Source organism: Triturus cristatus, chromosome 7, assembly GCF_964204655.1.
Source record: "Triturus cristatus chromosome 7, aTriCri1.1, whole genome shotgun sequence".
Taxonomy (NCBI): Eukaryota; Metazoa; Chordata; class Amphibia; order Caudata; family Salamandridae; genus Triturus; species Triturus cristatus.
Window position 1 is genome coordinate 1,191,716,487 of NC_140590.1, and position 13,667 is coordinate 1,191,730,153.

The 13,667-nt window shown below is 41.3% G+C and overlaps 1 protein-coding gene across 3 annotated transcripts in view; it reads right to left on the reverse strand.

Annotated features, from left to right (window-relative positions):
• The window catches only part of TEP1 (telomerase associated protein 1), a 1,383,286-nt gene that overhangs the window by 712,718 nt on the left and 656,901 nt on the right, over positions 1-13,667 (reverse strand). For all 3 annotated transcript variants that reach the window (XR_014966740.1, XM_085618536.1, XM_085618535.1), the window contains exons 28-29: positions 5,087-5,179; positions 4,582-4,714 (exon numbers count right to left, since the gene is read on the reverse strand). Coding sequence is in view for 2 of the 3 variants with exons in the window: in XM_085618536.1 (XP_085474662.1) it covers positions 4,582-4,714; positions 5,087-5,179 (226 nt within the window). In the remaining variant the exon portion in view is untranslated. The remainder of the gene's footprint in view (positions 1-4,581; positions 4,715-5,086; positions 5,180-13,667) is intronic.

The window sequence follows — 13,667 nt, forward strand, 5'->3', positions numbered from 1 at the left end:
GCCCAGTGCAACCTGGGGACCAAACTACCGGAGTCTTGCAGGATGTCTTGCCATGAGGTATCCCAGGTAGGGACGACGCTAATGTTTTTTCGTCCCTAATCTCTTGGAATGTGGCAGGGATTAGGAATAAAGTTGCATTAACTGATTGGTCTAATTTCCTTGACAACAGGGATATTATACTACTACAGGAAACTTGGTCGACTGATTTAGACTATAGTCCTGGGTATCTTAGTTTCTACGTTCCAGCTGTTCCCAGCCCCCATGGAAGGGCTAAGGGGGGGGGGGACTATTAACATGGATTAAACAGGATAGCGGGTATAATTTGATTCAATTGGATTCCAAAAGTCATGATATTTTACTTATTCTAGTCCAGTGCCCTGGTCAAAAGGATTTTTATGTTTTTAACATTTATGCCAGAGGGCTGCCAGGGGGTAAATCTTCGAATACTGTGGAAGAGCTGGAACTGCTTCTTGACATGTATTGTAGAAATGGCAATGTCATAGTAGCGGGTGATTTTAACTGCTGCTTCGAACCCTTGGACACTAATGATATTGATCTTACTCTAGACGAGGATAGTAACTGGAATATCCCCCACTTGACACTTTCGCCAATTAAGAAATGGCCGGAGGCTGCACTACAGCTTAAGGTACTCTGTATTGGCCAAGGGCTACCTGCAACTAATGGCAGATCAGCTTCCGATAAACATGGGGCTTTCACGTTCAATAATTGTCTCCGCAAAAGCCGCATTGACTATATACTTACCAACAAAGAACACTGGTCTAGTATTAAGGATATGGTAGTGGTGGAAAGAGTGGAGAGTGATCATGACCCCCTAATACTCTTATTTCAATTATTTAAAACCAAATGTCAGGAGGTTTCTCCGAGGAAGGTTGAAGTCGTCCAATCCAATGATTCAAGGCGTGTCAAATGGGCTAATTGTCTAAGGAATGAGAGGCAGATTTTAACTATGAGGAACTTAACTATTAACGCTATTAATGCCTTACAAAACTGTATTGCTCAGAAGGAAGATATGGGTAATGTAAATACTATCCATACTAATTTTTTTAATCAACTCGGTGCTTTTTTTATTAAGCAGACTCATGCCAGACCAAATAGACTACCCAGAAAGGAGGACCAATGATATGGGAAATATTGTAGGATTGCATATCAGTTCCTGTCAGATGCAGTAAAAACTAAGGATATTGTTTGTATCAGGAATGCTCGTGCATCTTATAAAAAAGCTCAATATGATGCCAAACGAGCATGGGACCAGGACTATTGGAGGGACCTCCATTCCGCCAGTAAAGAACGATCAATGTGTTCCTTTTGGGACCTGATCAGGTGGGGTAGGGGTACAAAAAGAGAAGAACCAATAAACTATGTGCCACCTAATTTGTGGGTTTCGCATTATGCATCTCAGTTTGCACCCATTGAGGTACAAGAGGGCTGTTGTACAGCAACCACTGCCCCAAATACGGATATAGTACCTCTGGTTTTTATTTAAATGAGGTGCATAAGGTATTGAATTCTCTCCCAAAAGGTAGAGCGCCAGGTTTAGATTCGGTCCCGGCTGATTTGTTTATGCATGACAAGGAACTATGGGCACCTTACATTTTGTGCCTAGCTAACTGCATATCTAACGGTTCACCCATACCTTATACCTGGAAGGGCGCCCAGATTATTCCGGTCTTTAAGAAGGGTGAGCGCTCCGATCCAGGCAATTATAGGCCATAAGCCTAATTGATTGCATACAGAAGGTGGTAGCTAGGCTTGTCCTATTAAGGATCCAAGGTTGGATCGAGGAGGAGAAAGTTCTATCACCTCTTCAGGCAGGCTTCCGCAGCCACACAAGTACCATAGATCAGGTATTTAGGTTTCTGTTAATTTATTGGCGGGTGGTCCAATTGGGTGATGGTATGTTATTTGCAGCCTTTGTTGATCTTAAATCAGTTTTTGATTTAGTCCCTAGAGCAAAAATGTGGTCAGTTTTTAAAGATCAAGGCATGCCTACAGACATTTTAACCTTTTTAATGAAATTACATGAGGATAATTTTGCCCAAGTCAGATGAAATCAATCAGGCAGTGTCACAGATAAATTCCCAATTGCCAGGGGTGTTCGCCAAGGATGCGTTTTAGCTCCGACTCTTTTTTCCTTATACATCAACAGAGTGATCAACTATTTTAAGGAAACTCCCACCGACGCTCCAAAGTTGGATGGTAAGTTGATCCCTCTGTTGATGTTTGCAGATGACACTTTATTAATTTCCAAAACACAACAGGGCCTACAAAAAGCTATTGACGTGTTTGAAGTCTTCTGTAAGGACCATGGGCTTATTGTAAATGTAACAAAAACGAAATTCATGGTCTTGCACAAAACCAAACACGTTAGAGGGACAGTGTTGATGAATGAAATTAAATTAGAGCAGACCAAGGTTTTTTCATACTTGGGTATAACTCTTGCGTCGAAGCTAGAATGGAAACCGCATATAGATCAAGTCCTAACCAAGCACGCACAGTTAACTGGTGCACTAACTAAAGAGCTTCACCTGTCTCATACTAGACCCATGATACCAGCCCTCAAAATATATGATGCCAAGATAAGCTTGGCAATCCTTTATGGGGCTGAATTGTGGGGCCATAGTAATCTTATCCAGTTGACTAGGGCCCAAAGCAAGTTTTTGCGTATTATTACTGGCCTTCCAGCATCCACCCCCCTCATACCCCTTTATTATGATTTGGGGGTTTTGTATTTAGAGGACATCGCACAATATCGTCCAGTGGCCTACTGGAGGCGGCTTTGGGTTACTCCTGAACTCTCAGAGTACGCCCGGGCTTTTATGGACGTTAGGGGGGTTGACAAGGCGCATAAGATTGCATGGATGAGGGAGGTCAGGTCACTTTATCTTACTATGGGCCTAGTAAGTTTATGGGAGGAGCCCACTCTACATACTTTCCCCCCCCAGAAAAATCTTAAAAGAATTGGCGAGTGGTTTCAGAAAGAAGATTTGGTTCAAGCATCGGCCCGTCTTTAACTTCGGATTTTTTGGCTCAAAAGGACAGCCCCTTGTTTGAAAACTACTGGGACTGCATTACAGTTGTGGAGGATAGGAAGCGCTATCACCAATTCAGGGTGGGTACTCTTCCTATCAATAGTTTTGTAGCCAAATGGCGAGTAGGCCTTAACCCGGATTGCCCCTTTTGTGTAGCTCAACGGGAAAATATCGCGCATATCCTACTTATTTGCCCGGAGTATAAAATTCCAAGGCAGGTCTGGCTTAAACCAATTTGTTTATTGCTGGGTCTTCAGACAGGTGTTGAGGCTCTGCGGTCTCTTAAAACTAACACCTCACAACCTGTGACTATAGCAGTTGCAAAATTTCTCCACTGGTTTTGGATTATTCGTGCACACAAATTACGCCTCATCTGATCACTTGGTCATCTTTTAACATTTTTGATGACTTTTATTATGAAATATTTATTTATATTGTTATCTTATTTGATCATTTGGACACCTTTTAACACCTATCATCACTTTACAAAAAAAATGTAATTTTTATTTATATTGTCGCTGCTACGTATGTCATCTCTGCAGTTTATGATGTGATTTAGGTTCCTTCTCTCCCCCTTTGTATCCCCCTTTTTATAAACTGTTTAATATTTCATATGTTGTCATTTCTGATGAAAATCGAAATAAAGACTTGAAATTGAAAAATGGAGTGTCATTAAAATGGCTGCCAAAACACAGGATTCTTACTGCGCATGTAAAAAGTATTACTTTTAGCATGGTGTGATGACCTCTTCCCTTGCTCTATCAGAAGTAGGGGTTTTCACGATATTGAAACATTTGGGGGTGGAACATGAGTAAAGAATAGTATAACTGAGGTAGCTTACTTAGTTAGATGTCACAGACCCTACACCACTCGCTGATGCTGCAGGTCACAAAGACCCTACACGAGAGACCAAGATACTGCCCGTGAGCTGATCGAATACTCAAGAAGAATCCAATCATCTAGAAGGGGATCGCGGAAGAATCGAGGAGGCACATACTAGAAGGGGATCGCTGAAGAATCGAGGAGAGTACTGTCATCATTATATTTTAACTGAGACTTATTTTGAGCTTTTCTTGATTCTTGTCTGAAGAAAACGGTGTATAACATGTAATTGGTGTTTTGACTCACAAAATTATTGATCAGATAAAACTTTTAAAACTCGGAGTCTGTGGTCATTTGAAGAATAAAATGTATGTCATTTCTACCTATTCAACTAACAACTAGATCTATTGACCAGAGTAAATTATAACCAAACGAGATCAGGTTGGTAAGAATTCGTAAAGGTAAATAAATCACGCAGGTATATCAAAATCGATCCCAGCGGTACATTACTAGCTTATGTATGAATGTTTATGGGCTCAGGTGAGTATATGGTTTGTAAGTAACCCAAGCTGGTAGTCCGCTGGATCACTGGTGCCTTCCAAGAACTCAGTTAAGAGCTAAGATCTTCTGTGTTCTGCATTTATAACTTGTTCAGAATCTATACAAAAGATTGATTTGACTAGGACATATTTATAAATATGCTCCTTACCATTCTTAGCAATATATAGCGCTGTCAGCGAGGTGGTGACAGTCTCATGACCATGTTCCTGCTCCAAGCTTGCCAAAACATGTTGCATAAGTGGCGGAAGTGAAGCTGGAAAACTCTTGATCCTCTCAGACACCTGAGAAGAAACACAAGAAAGATATGTGAGTGACCGGCAGAAGTAAGAATGTGATGGACTCACTAGACAAGTGCAGCACAGCATGAGGTGGAGAGCCATCAACAAAAATAGATCTAGAAAAAAAGTTATCAATGGAGATGTGATGAGGGGCAGTACCACCACACAAAGTGTATGTACCCGTAGCTATAAGCCCTGATCAAAATAGTTTCCCTATGAGAGTTATTGATCTTAAATTTAAAATAGGCACTGATGGCACAATGTATTGTCCTTATATAAGATACAGTGGTTGTAGTGGCACAGTCCCATCATATGGGTAGAGGCAGAGAGAGGTGTCTAGTCAAAATACAGTATAATCAGTAGCAGAGGTTAAACCTTTTCATAGACTGCAAAGGTTCGTAGCTCCTCGCTGACCAGCTTCAAGTACAGGGGCTGCTGAGAACCTTTTTTAATCAGAAGCAACCGCATCTGAAAGAGAAGGAATAATGTGAGAGCCATAGAAGGGAGGAAACAAGTCATAGCAAGTCACAACATTCCATAGAGACAAAACGGAGTACAACTAAACTAAAACACATCCCGCAGGCAAAATAACACGTTGGCATGTTCTCATAGTGTTGCAGTTGGCTAGATCAAGAACACGTTCTGTAATTAATTGCTGGTTATTCATTTAATAATCTAATGAACGTGTCCACTGCATATTAAGCAAGAAAAGATGGTGCCATCTCACCACACCTTCAGAAGTGAAAGCAGCACAAACATATAAACTAAATGAAATCAAATAAATGTTTAGCTTCTAAACCCTGCGGTTCCTTGTTTGAGCCTGATTTTTCACCTACCAAGGATTTACTTCATATTTTGTAAATAAACCTACTGACAAGTTTTAAAGGAAGCAACATTGTTTATCATGGAGTTGCTTTTAGCTCAATAAATTCATTTCCATCTTTGACTTCACAAATTACATTAGTTTGCAGACAATATTTTGCACAGGAGAAAAACATGTGACGGGAGAACCACATCTGACCCCCTCACACAGAAGCAATTGAGTTCATCCTAGAGGCTGGTGCATCATGAAAGAGAGGATTACCTAAGGGACAACTTGGTGAATCAGAATCTCTACATCTTGTTCTTTTCTAACGAGTAGCACCCCTTAAGGAGTCAAATACAAAGTACCACCACAAGCATAGTAAACCTCAATTGCTTTGTTTGTCTGGTTAGGATTCCCAAAGGAAAATAAAAGATACAGAGGAAAAGCATGTGAAACACGCAAAAGGTGATGTTCCGGTTAAGGAAGGACCTGGCTTGGCCATTCGGGCTGGACTGTTCCCATGGGGAGCAGGGTCAAGGCTGACTTGCAGATGGCTGGGTCCAAAATGAGGTGGCATAGTGAGCAAAGAACGATGGGTTGGGTTTGAGTGCTACCCTGAACTATTGCCAGTGATTAGATGTATTGCAAGCAGCCTCTCATCATTATTTGTGTGTTTCATACAAAGGAAAAGCCTTCATTTTCCAAGCCAAAGAAACCATACAGAATATATTGGGCATAAATATTCTATACCTCACAGTACACTATCTGGTAGCTTTGTCAAACAATTCAACAAAGTGGCAAAGGCTCCAAAATGCAGCCCAGGAAGAAACATTGTGTCAAGCAGGATTCCCTGCAACTTCTTTGCATTCTTATACGTTTCAGAGCTCTTTACCTAGTGAATGATTATGGGCTCCTTCCTGGCAGACAAACCACAAATACTGTGGACCTCCTAAAGATAAAATTAGAATAACAGTGCAACTCCTAGAATGAGTTCTTGCATTGCTTTCACAATTTATGTGACCACATGAGCAGAGTACAAAGACTGGCCTCAGAGAACTTAACAACTAAAATTACCTCTGACACAAGGGAGCCCATTGCCCAACATTTGAAGTCAGAGACCATGTCCTCGTATGACCCAATTCCTAGAACAAACTATTGGCCACGCAGAAAGGACAGAAATAAGTTATATTCATGGTGATGCTAGTTCTCATAGTGCTTGTTCTGCCTCCTTCACAACTGGGCGAAGAAGCCTTCACTGCAGAAAGTACACAAAAAAGATTGTGTGAAGGATGCTGTCACTTCGAATACGTGTGAGGGACTGCACTGTGAGCATCACATCCTTGTGCCTAGACTCTGCTCTTTATACATGTGGCACTCACTAGCTTAGCAAGAGTGCCATGGAAACTAATGCAAAAGACACAATTGATGGATGGAATGCAGAACAAATCATGGCTAGATGCAAATCAGTCTTGACCCTGTGCCTCATGGGAACAGTCCAGCCCGAGCTGCCTAGCCAGGTCCTCCCTGGACTGGAAACAAGCATCCTAGGACCGGTTTCGGGGTTTCACCCCTCTTCAGCCAGGATAGCTTGATTCCAGTGGCCCAGTGAGCCGAGGACTCACGTCTGAGCATACCTGGCGCACTTAGGGCGAGAAAGCAAAAGACACAATTGATGGACGGAATGCAGAACAAATCAAAACATTCAACCCCAGTCAAGAGATCTGGGTTAAATCCATCATTCTTTGCAAGCAAGGAACTTGGGCCCGCAGTGGAGCATTTAAAGAGAGCTACAACTGAGGTGCATTAGCGACACAAAAAAAAATTGCCCAGTTTCCACATGATTTTTTTTGCCAAGTGAGGTTGGAGCAGGCAGCATGTTTGATGAGGAGATGGCTGGATACTGGTCAGGTAAGGGAGTGGGTACTACAGGTACAAGAATTACCACAAAGGTCTTTTTTCCTTACTCTGGTATTGGTATCCCTCCATCGTTTTATAGACCTAAACTACGCGGTCAGAAGTAATCGGTTGCAGAGAGCCTAATGGCAAAAAGCTGCACCTTGCAAGAAGATGCATCCATTGATTAACAATAACAATAGGCATGTGTGTACCTCATTTAAATACTATTAGCAGATTAATAAAGCATTTGTGCATAAAAAAAGCAACATGTACAATTTAAAATTTTGAAATAGTCTGTAAATATGAAATAATCTGAGATTTGAGGTTAGATATTACATTAGCATCCATAGCTTGATTCATGGGATCAGTGCAAGTTCAACAAACAATCTAGTATTGATGACCGGTGGTTTCAATTGAAAAGCATTCATTAGGAGTTTAGAAGATGAAGTGATATGCTAGAGTCAAGCGTATCACTGTGTTTTGGGAAAAAGACACATTCTCAAAAGTTCCAACTGTTCCATTAGAATTTTAATTTGACTTTTGTAAAATTTTCCTTTGTGGATTAAATAAAATATTTCATAATTTGCGTATTTGTTGATGTATATGTATATCTGTATTTGTGTGCATTGTGTTGAGGTTTGAAACATAGAAAGTGCTTAGGCAGGGTTTTCAGCTTGCAATGTTGACTCATAAGGGTTCCACAGAAGTCAAAAGGTTACGAATCGCTGTTCTAGATAGTCACCAATGTTTGTGGAAATAAACTTGATGTTTCGCAGGAGGCTGAACACCTCTTGTGTTAGTGGCCTTGGATGGCAACAGAATTATTAACCTGGCAAAAGTCTCCTTTGCGCCTTTGTTACCTGGGGTGAGTCCTTCATAAGTGATAAATACATAATCTGACATACAGTAAGCATTTGTCCTTTTTAAGCAGAGCCTCTGAAAGATCCAGGTACTTGAGGTTTACCCAGTATGACTATATGGGGAGTTAGTTCTAAGACTAGAGGAATTATTTCATGGTTAAGACAATTTAATGGCAAAACCGTAGAATCAAACGAGAGAATGGTTCTAAACTATATTTTGTTCTTGTTAAGAGTGAGCTTGAAGTACACATAATAGACTAAGAATGCTATTTTTCCAGTACTGGAAGGGAATTCTGCGCACACTCTCCCAGGTGACCAAGGTCCCGACACTCCCGGAGCCGCGGAGGTGTCTCCTCAACGTCTGGGAACCGACTGATCTCCACAGAATCGCGCAACTCTGGGTAACACTGGGGCTTATGTTAGCGAAGCGCAATATAGCTCAAATGTGGGGCTCTAGCCAAGCTCCAACCCTTGCCCAATGGTCCCGAGATATGGACTCCACAATGGTGGTCGAAAAAACTGTCTACATACACAGAGGCTGCCCCAAAAAATGGACCCTGGTCTGGGGTGGGTGGAACGCTTATAGAGGGAATATATGTGAACCCCCAGACGACACCTCAGACTCAGACTTAAGTGACCACGATTAGACGATACGTACTTGCTCGCCGCAATGTGATAAACACTGTATTGCGAAGCCAGATGGCGCCCACTCTTTTTCACCATGTCATGAATGTTTCCTTCTACTCGCACTGGACAAGTGCTCTACTGACTCTGATGCCAATGTGTACTGTTTTATGTCTTAATTTCAATAAAAATATTTACAAAAAAAAAGAATGCTATTTTTCCAAATCAAGAGACCAAGATCACAGGATTCATAGGCTCAAATGGTGTGTGCATTAACAAGTAAACTGAGCCTGAACTCTGGAGCATTGTTAAAGGATGTAAAAGAAGATGTTAATGAAAGTTCAAGTGAACAATCCATTTTTCAGGCAGAAAATATCCCCAGACCTTTCAAGACAGACACAGATTGCTATGAGATAATGTTTGCAAGTGTCTACTCGCTCCCTGATGATCAGGCGGGGTCGTAGTCATTGGCGGGGTCGTCATCAACAGGCTCTTCGTCGACGATGAGATCTTCAACGTTGCCGTAGTCGTCGACGGTGTTGACTTCGTCCACGATGAGATCTTAATCGACGGCGAAGACTTCGTCCACGGTACTACCAATGAGCTCGACATCGATGCGGTCGTCGACGGTGATTCCAACTTTCTCGTCGACGACTCCTCAAAAACTGGTTTCTTAGTAGAAATAGAGATTTTCGTAGACAAAATAGGCGATTGAATGGCCATAGTTAAAATAGTAGCCGTAGATGATGAGGCAGAAGAAGAAGTCACAGAGATAGTGGATAAAGTAGTCACGGTGACAGATTTAACATGGCTTTTACTTACAGTTTTTGAAGTGGAAGCCTTTTTTGAGTCCTTGCCTGCTGTGGATGACGGAGACAGCTTTAACCCAGAGGAATGTTTTGGTGACCTCTGTGAAGGGTCAGAAACATCATGGAATGATTTCAAGTGTTTTATCCCCTCACTTGAAGCGCTGTCATGGGACCTAGCTCTCTTGCTGGAAGTAGACCCTCGGTCATCCTCTTCAGCTGAAGAAGATTTGAGCCACAAGAACAGCCTTGCCTCTCTATCCCTAAGAGTTTTGGTAGGGAAAGTACGGCAAATCTTGCAATTTTTTGCCTCATGTTTGCAATAAAGGCAATAAATGCAGTCCTTATGTTGATCATCCACATGGACCCTCTTTTTTATCACGGGTCCTGCAGGGCTTGGAAAGAGCTTTCTTGGCAGACATCCTGAAGACATCCTGAAGAAAATTATAAGAACTGAGTGGCACTCAGGGAGACTCCCATCCACACGACGTGCAGTGAAAATCTGAGGAGAACTGCCTCTGCTGGGAATGTTCTAGAGGGTGCTGGTAGCTGATTAGTTAGAATCAAGTTTGGTTCTTTTTTACTATAATGATGTAAATAGGCTACTAGGATGTAGGCCCTAGGCCTTTTCTTTTAGCCTACTACTATTATTTACTTTTGGCACTACTTTTGTATTTACCGTGGGACTCCCGCCTCAGCGACAGGGAATGATTCAGGCATATGAATCTATGAAAGATACCCCAATACTGGATAATCTAAATGGCAAAACAGCTGAAGAAATATTTCTTGCCCACAGCGTTGATTATTTTTGATTTAGAGTTTAAACGAGAACTAGGAAAAGAGTTAAGGTTTAATTCACTTATGGAGGCCTCTACTACAAGACTTTCCAGGCGTAGATGTTGCGTCAAAATGTTTGTATTATCCTAATTCACTACCTCAGTAGTCACTCATGTCTCCATAACACAACATATTTCATGGTGGCTGTTTCACACCTTCATAAACAGTTCTCTCATTAGCAACTGTATAATCTTGCTGGCATCCATCCAAGTGCTAATGCTGCAATTTAAACTGACATCCACTTGCAATTAGCACTAGTTTTTCCTGCACACTTACCATTAAATCACTGGTGGTCCATAAACATGTCGACCACTTTTTAGTTAACTATAACAAATTGGATGCGTCTGGTCAATTTAGTCAGATAGATCACATCCAACTCACTTGTTTTTACTGTTGCCTGGTTTTCCACCATTAAACTTTTTGGGGAATAAACCGAGGCATCTTTTAAACTCACTATTTCTCACAATCACACTCATGTATCACACAAAAAAACCAGCTCCGCTGTAACCAAGCGTCGTAGCACACCAGAGAGGTACTCGACCTCTCTGGTGGGGACCCAATGATGAAGCATGTCACCAACTTGGTTGGCGAGTGAGGGTTCTTTTTAAACAAGAGCGTTTCCTTTTGTTGTCTTCCCTCCCTGTCCATTGTTTGGCTTCATTTAAAAACACCATTGAATAGTAGATATAGTAGCCAAACTCTCACTAATTGGAAATATTGTTTACATTTTTGTGAGTGCTGGACCACTAGTGATGAATGTTTTGAAAGTTTCTTTCAAATTGGAGTAGAGAGTGATTGTATTCCTGGTCCAGTGCACCACACATAGATTAACAATTTAATCTACTTATTTGGTTGATTAGGTATAGTACTGTATTGCCTCAATCCCTTTGTATATAGTTGTTTCACTCATCATTATCACATCAACCTACCTTGATAAATATATTTAACTTACACAAAATAATCTATGACCTTATAAGCTCTTCTCCTGTATTTTTGTAGGAAGAGTATGCATATATTGGTTCTCGATCAGAGATCACACGTGCTTTTTTAAAGCATATTTAACCATACCAGTCCCCTTTGTGATTGTTAATTTGTAATCTTTCCAACACAAACACAATTATTAATGAATATTCACCAGAAACCCTTTCAAATTTTCTTTTTGCACAGACCTTTGAGGCTAGCACATCCTCTCAGTTTCCAATGGACTCATTGTCACTGTGATAAGAAAGGGACAATTTGTTTGCTTGGAGAAAATTGGTGAGTGCAGCTAAAGGCTTGACTAGTTTACAGCAACACATCTTTAGCAGTATATTTTGAATGCATCTCAACAGGGACTTGTTTGACTAATTCATTTAAGATTTGTCACTTACTGTAGGTGTGCAAATTGATGTACGTACTGAAATTATCATCAACCTCATCCCCAAAACCTAACCACTAATTTTTCCTGATATATATAGGAACATTTAACACACAATAGGATAAGGAGGTTGTCACACCTAAAGGGTGCACCCTCAATCAAGAAGCACACAGTGTTTTCAAATTACCCTCACCCACTAATAGTGTCATGCTTCATCATTGGACATGGTACAACATCCCTGTGAAGACCAATGCCTGGGATGGAGCAAATGAGTTCGAGGGGGAGGGGGGGGGAGACATATAAACATAGGAGGGGATCCACCGTGCAGGAAAACATTAGTTAAAACTACCTCAGAGATGTCCCTAAATAGTTTTTATTAATGCGTCCACTAGATAGGGTACAATTAATCTGTCCAGTGATGAATAAGGGATATTAGTACATCATCATCCCTTCAGCTGCTCTTTGTCAGTATGTTTCGGCCTATCTTTCCACCCCTATGGGTCGACCGTCCTTCCTCAGGACTCAGATCCCTCATCTCAATTTTCCACACCATATTCTTAAGGAATTGTCAAGTGACTGGGTATTTTATTTGTAATCTGACCTTATTTGTCCCTCTTTAGTGCCACATTCTTCCCTGGTTCACCATCCTACTTTCTGGAACCAGGGTGGGAGCAGGAGCGTCTTCCTGTAGTCAAACAGTCGTCAAATTGTAAATGTCCAGTATTTTTAAAGCGCGAACAATTACCTGAAGGTGTCAAGGCGCTGGGGGCCGTCGGAAAGATTAAGCGAGCTATTGCCCAGAGTCACATGGTGCTGGGCTGATCTGCCGCCGGCAGCGGAGATCGAACCGTGAGGCCCTGGTTTCCGGAGTCAGCTGCCCTGGCCGCTGCGCCACACCTCTTCCTAATGGGAAGCGACGCCGCTTCCCGTTTGCCACTCGCTACCCTCCGTTGTACCATTTTCCTACATATGCACAATCATGAAGCTAAGGAAATATAATCCCGACATATATTGACTATATGCAAATGTTTGTCTTTTTTTTTTATTTGTCTCTAAATCAGTGCAAGGTATAGATTGAGGCTAATACTAAAAATAAACGTACTGTTCTTGTACATAGACAAATCATATTTATGTTATAATTCCTTTTTGACTTTAATGTATACACTATCGATTTTGACCCCATCACCATTTGTCTATTGTAGCATATTCATAATTTCACTGTACACTCCTGCCATTAGTCCCCTACAGGCAGCCAAACTTTCTAAAGTCATTAGCTTCTGTGATGTATTTTAGTTTGACCCTCTCTTTAGTGTCTATAGCTGCAGAGGCACTCATGGTGGATACACTTCTATCTGTGTCAAATGCAAAATGTGTTCCGACTCTAGTGTTGGGATAAGTTCTTCTCTCTCACTGTGTCTACTGTCCTTTATGGTACAGGTGTCTTGTCATATCTATCCATCTACTATAATTCTTTTCACCTCTGAAATACACCACAAGAGTGTATGTGCCTGCATCCATTCTGATTGTCCCATGTAGTTTTAGTGCCCTCTTCCACTTTACACTATTTCAGATAGTTTAGTATTAGTCTTTCACGAATGTCGCCCCACACCATCCTTCCTCCATCCATGACTCTTTATATGCCTAACTCTACCTTTCTTGTTTAAATAAAGTGTAATTGGTAGCAACTGATAAGCTAGACAATATTATTTTGAAGCTCTTAGCCTACTACCATTTTCAGGCATGCCATTTTGATATTTTTAGCCTTGGTTCT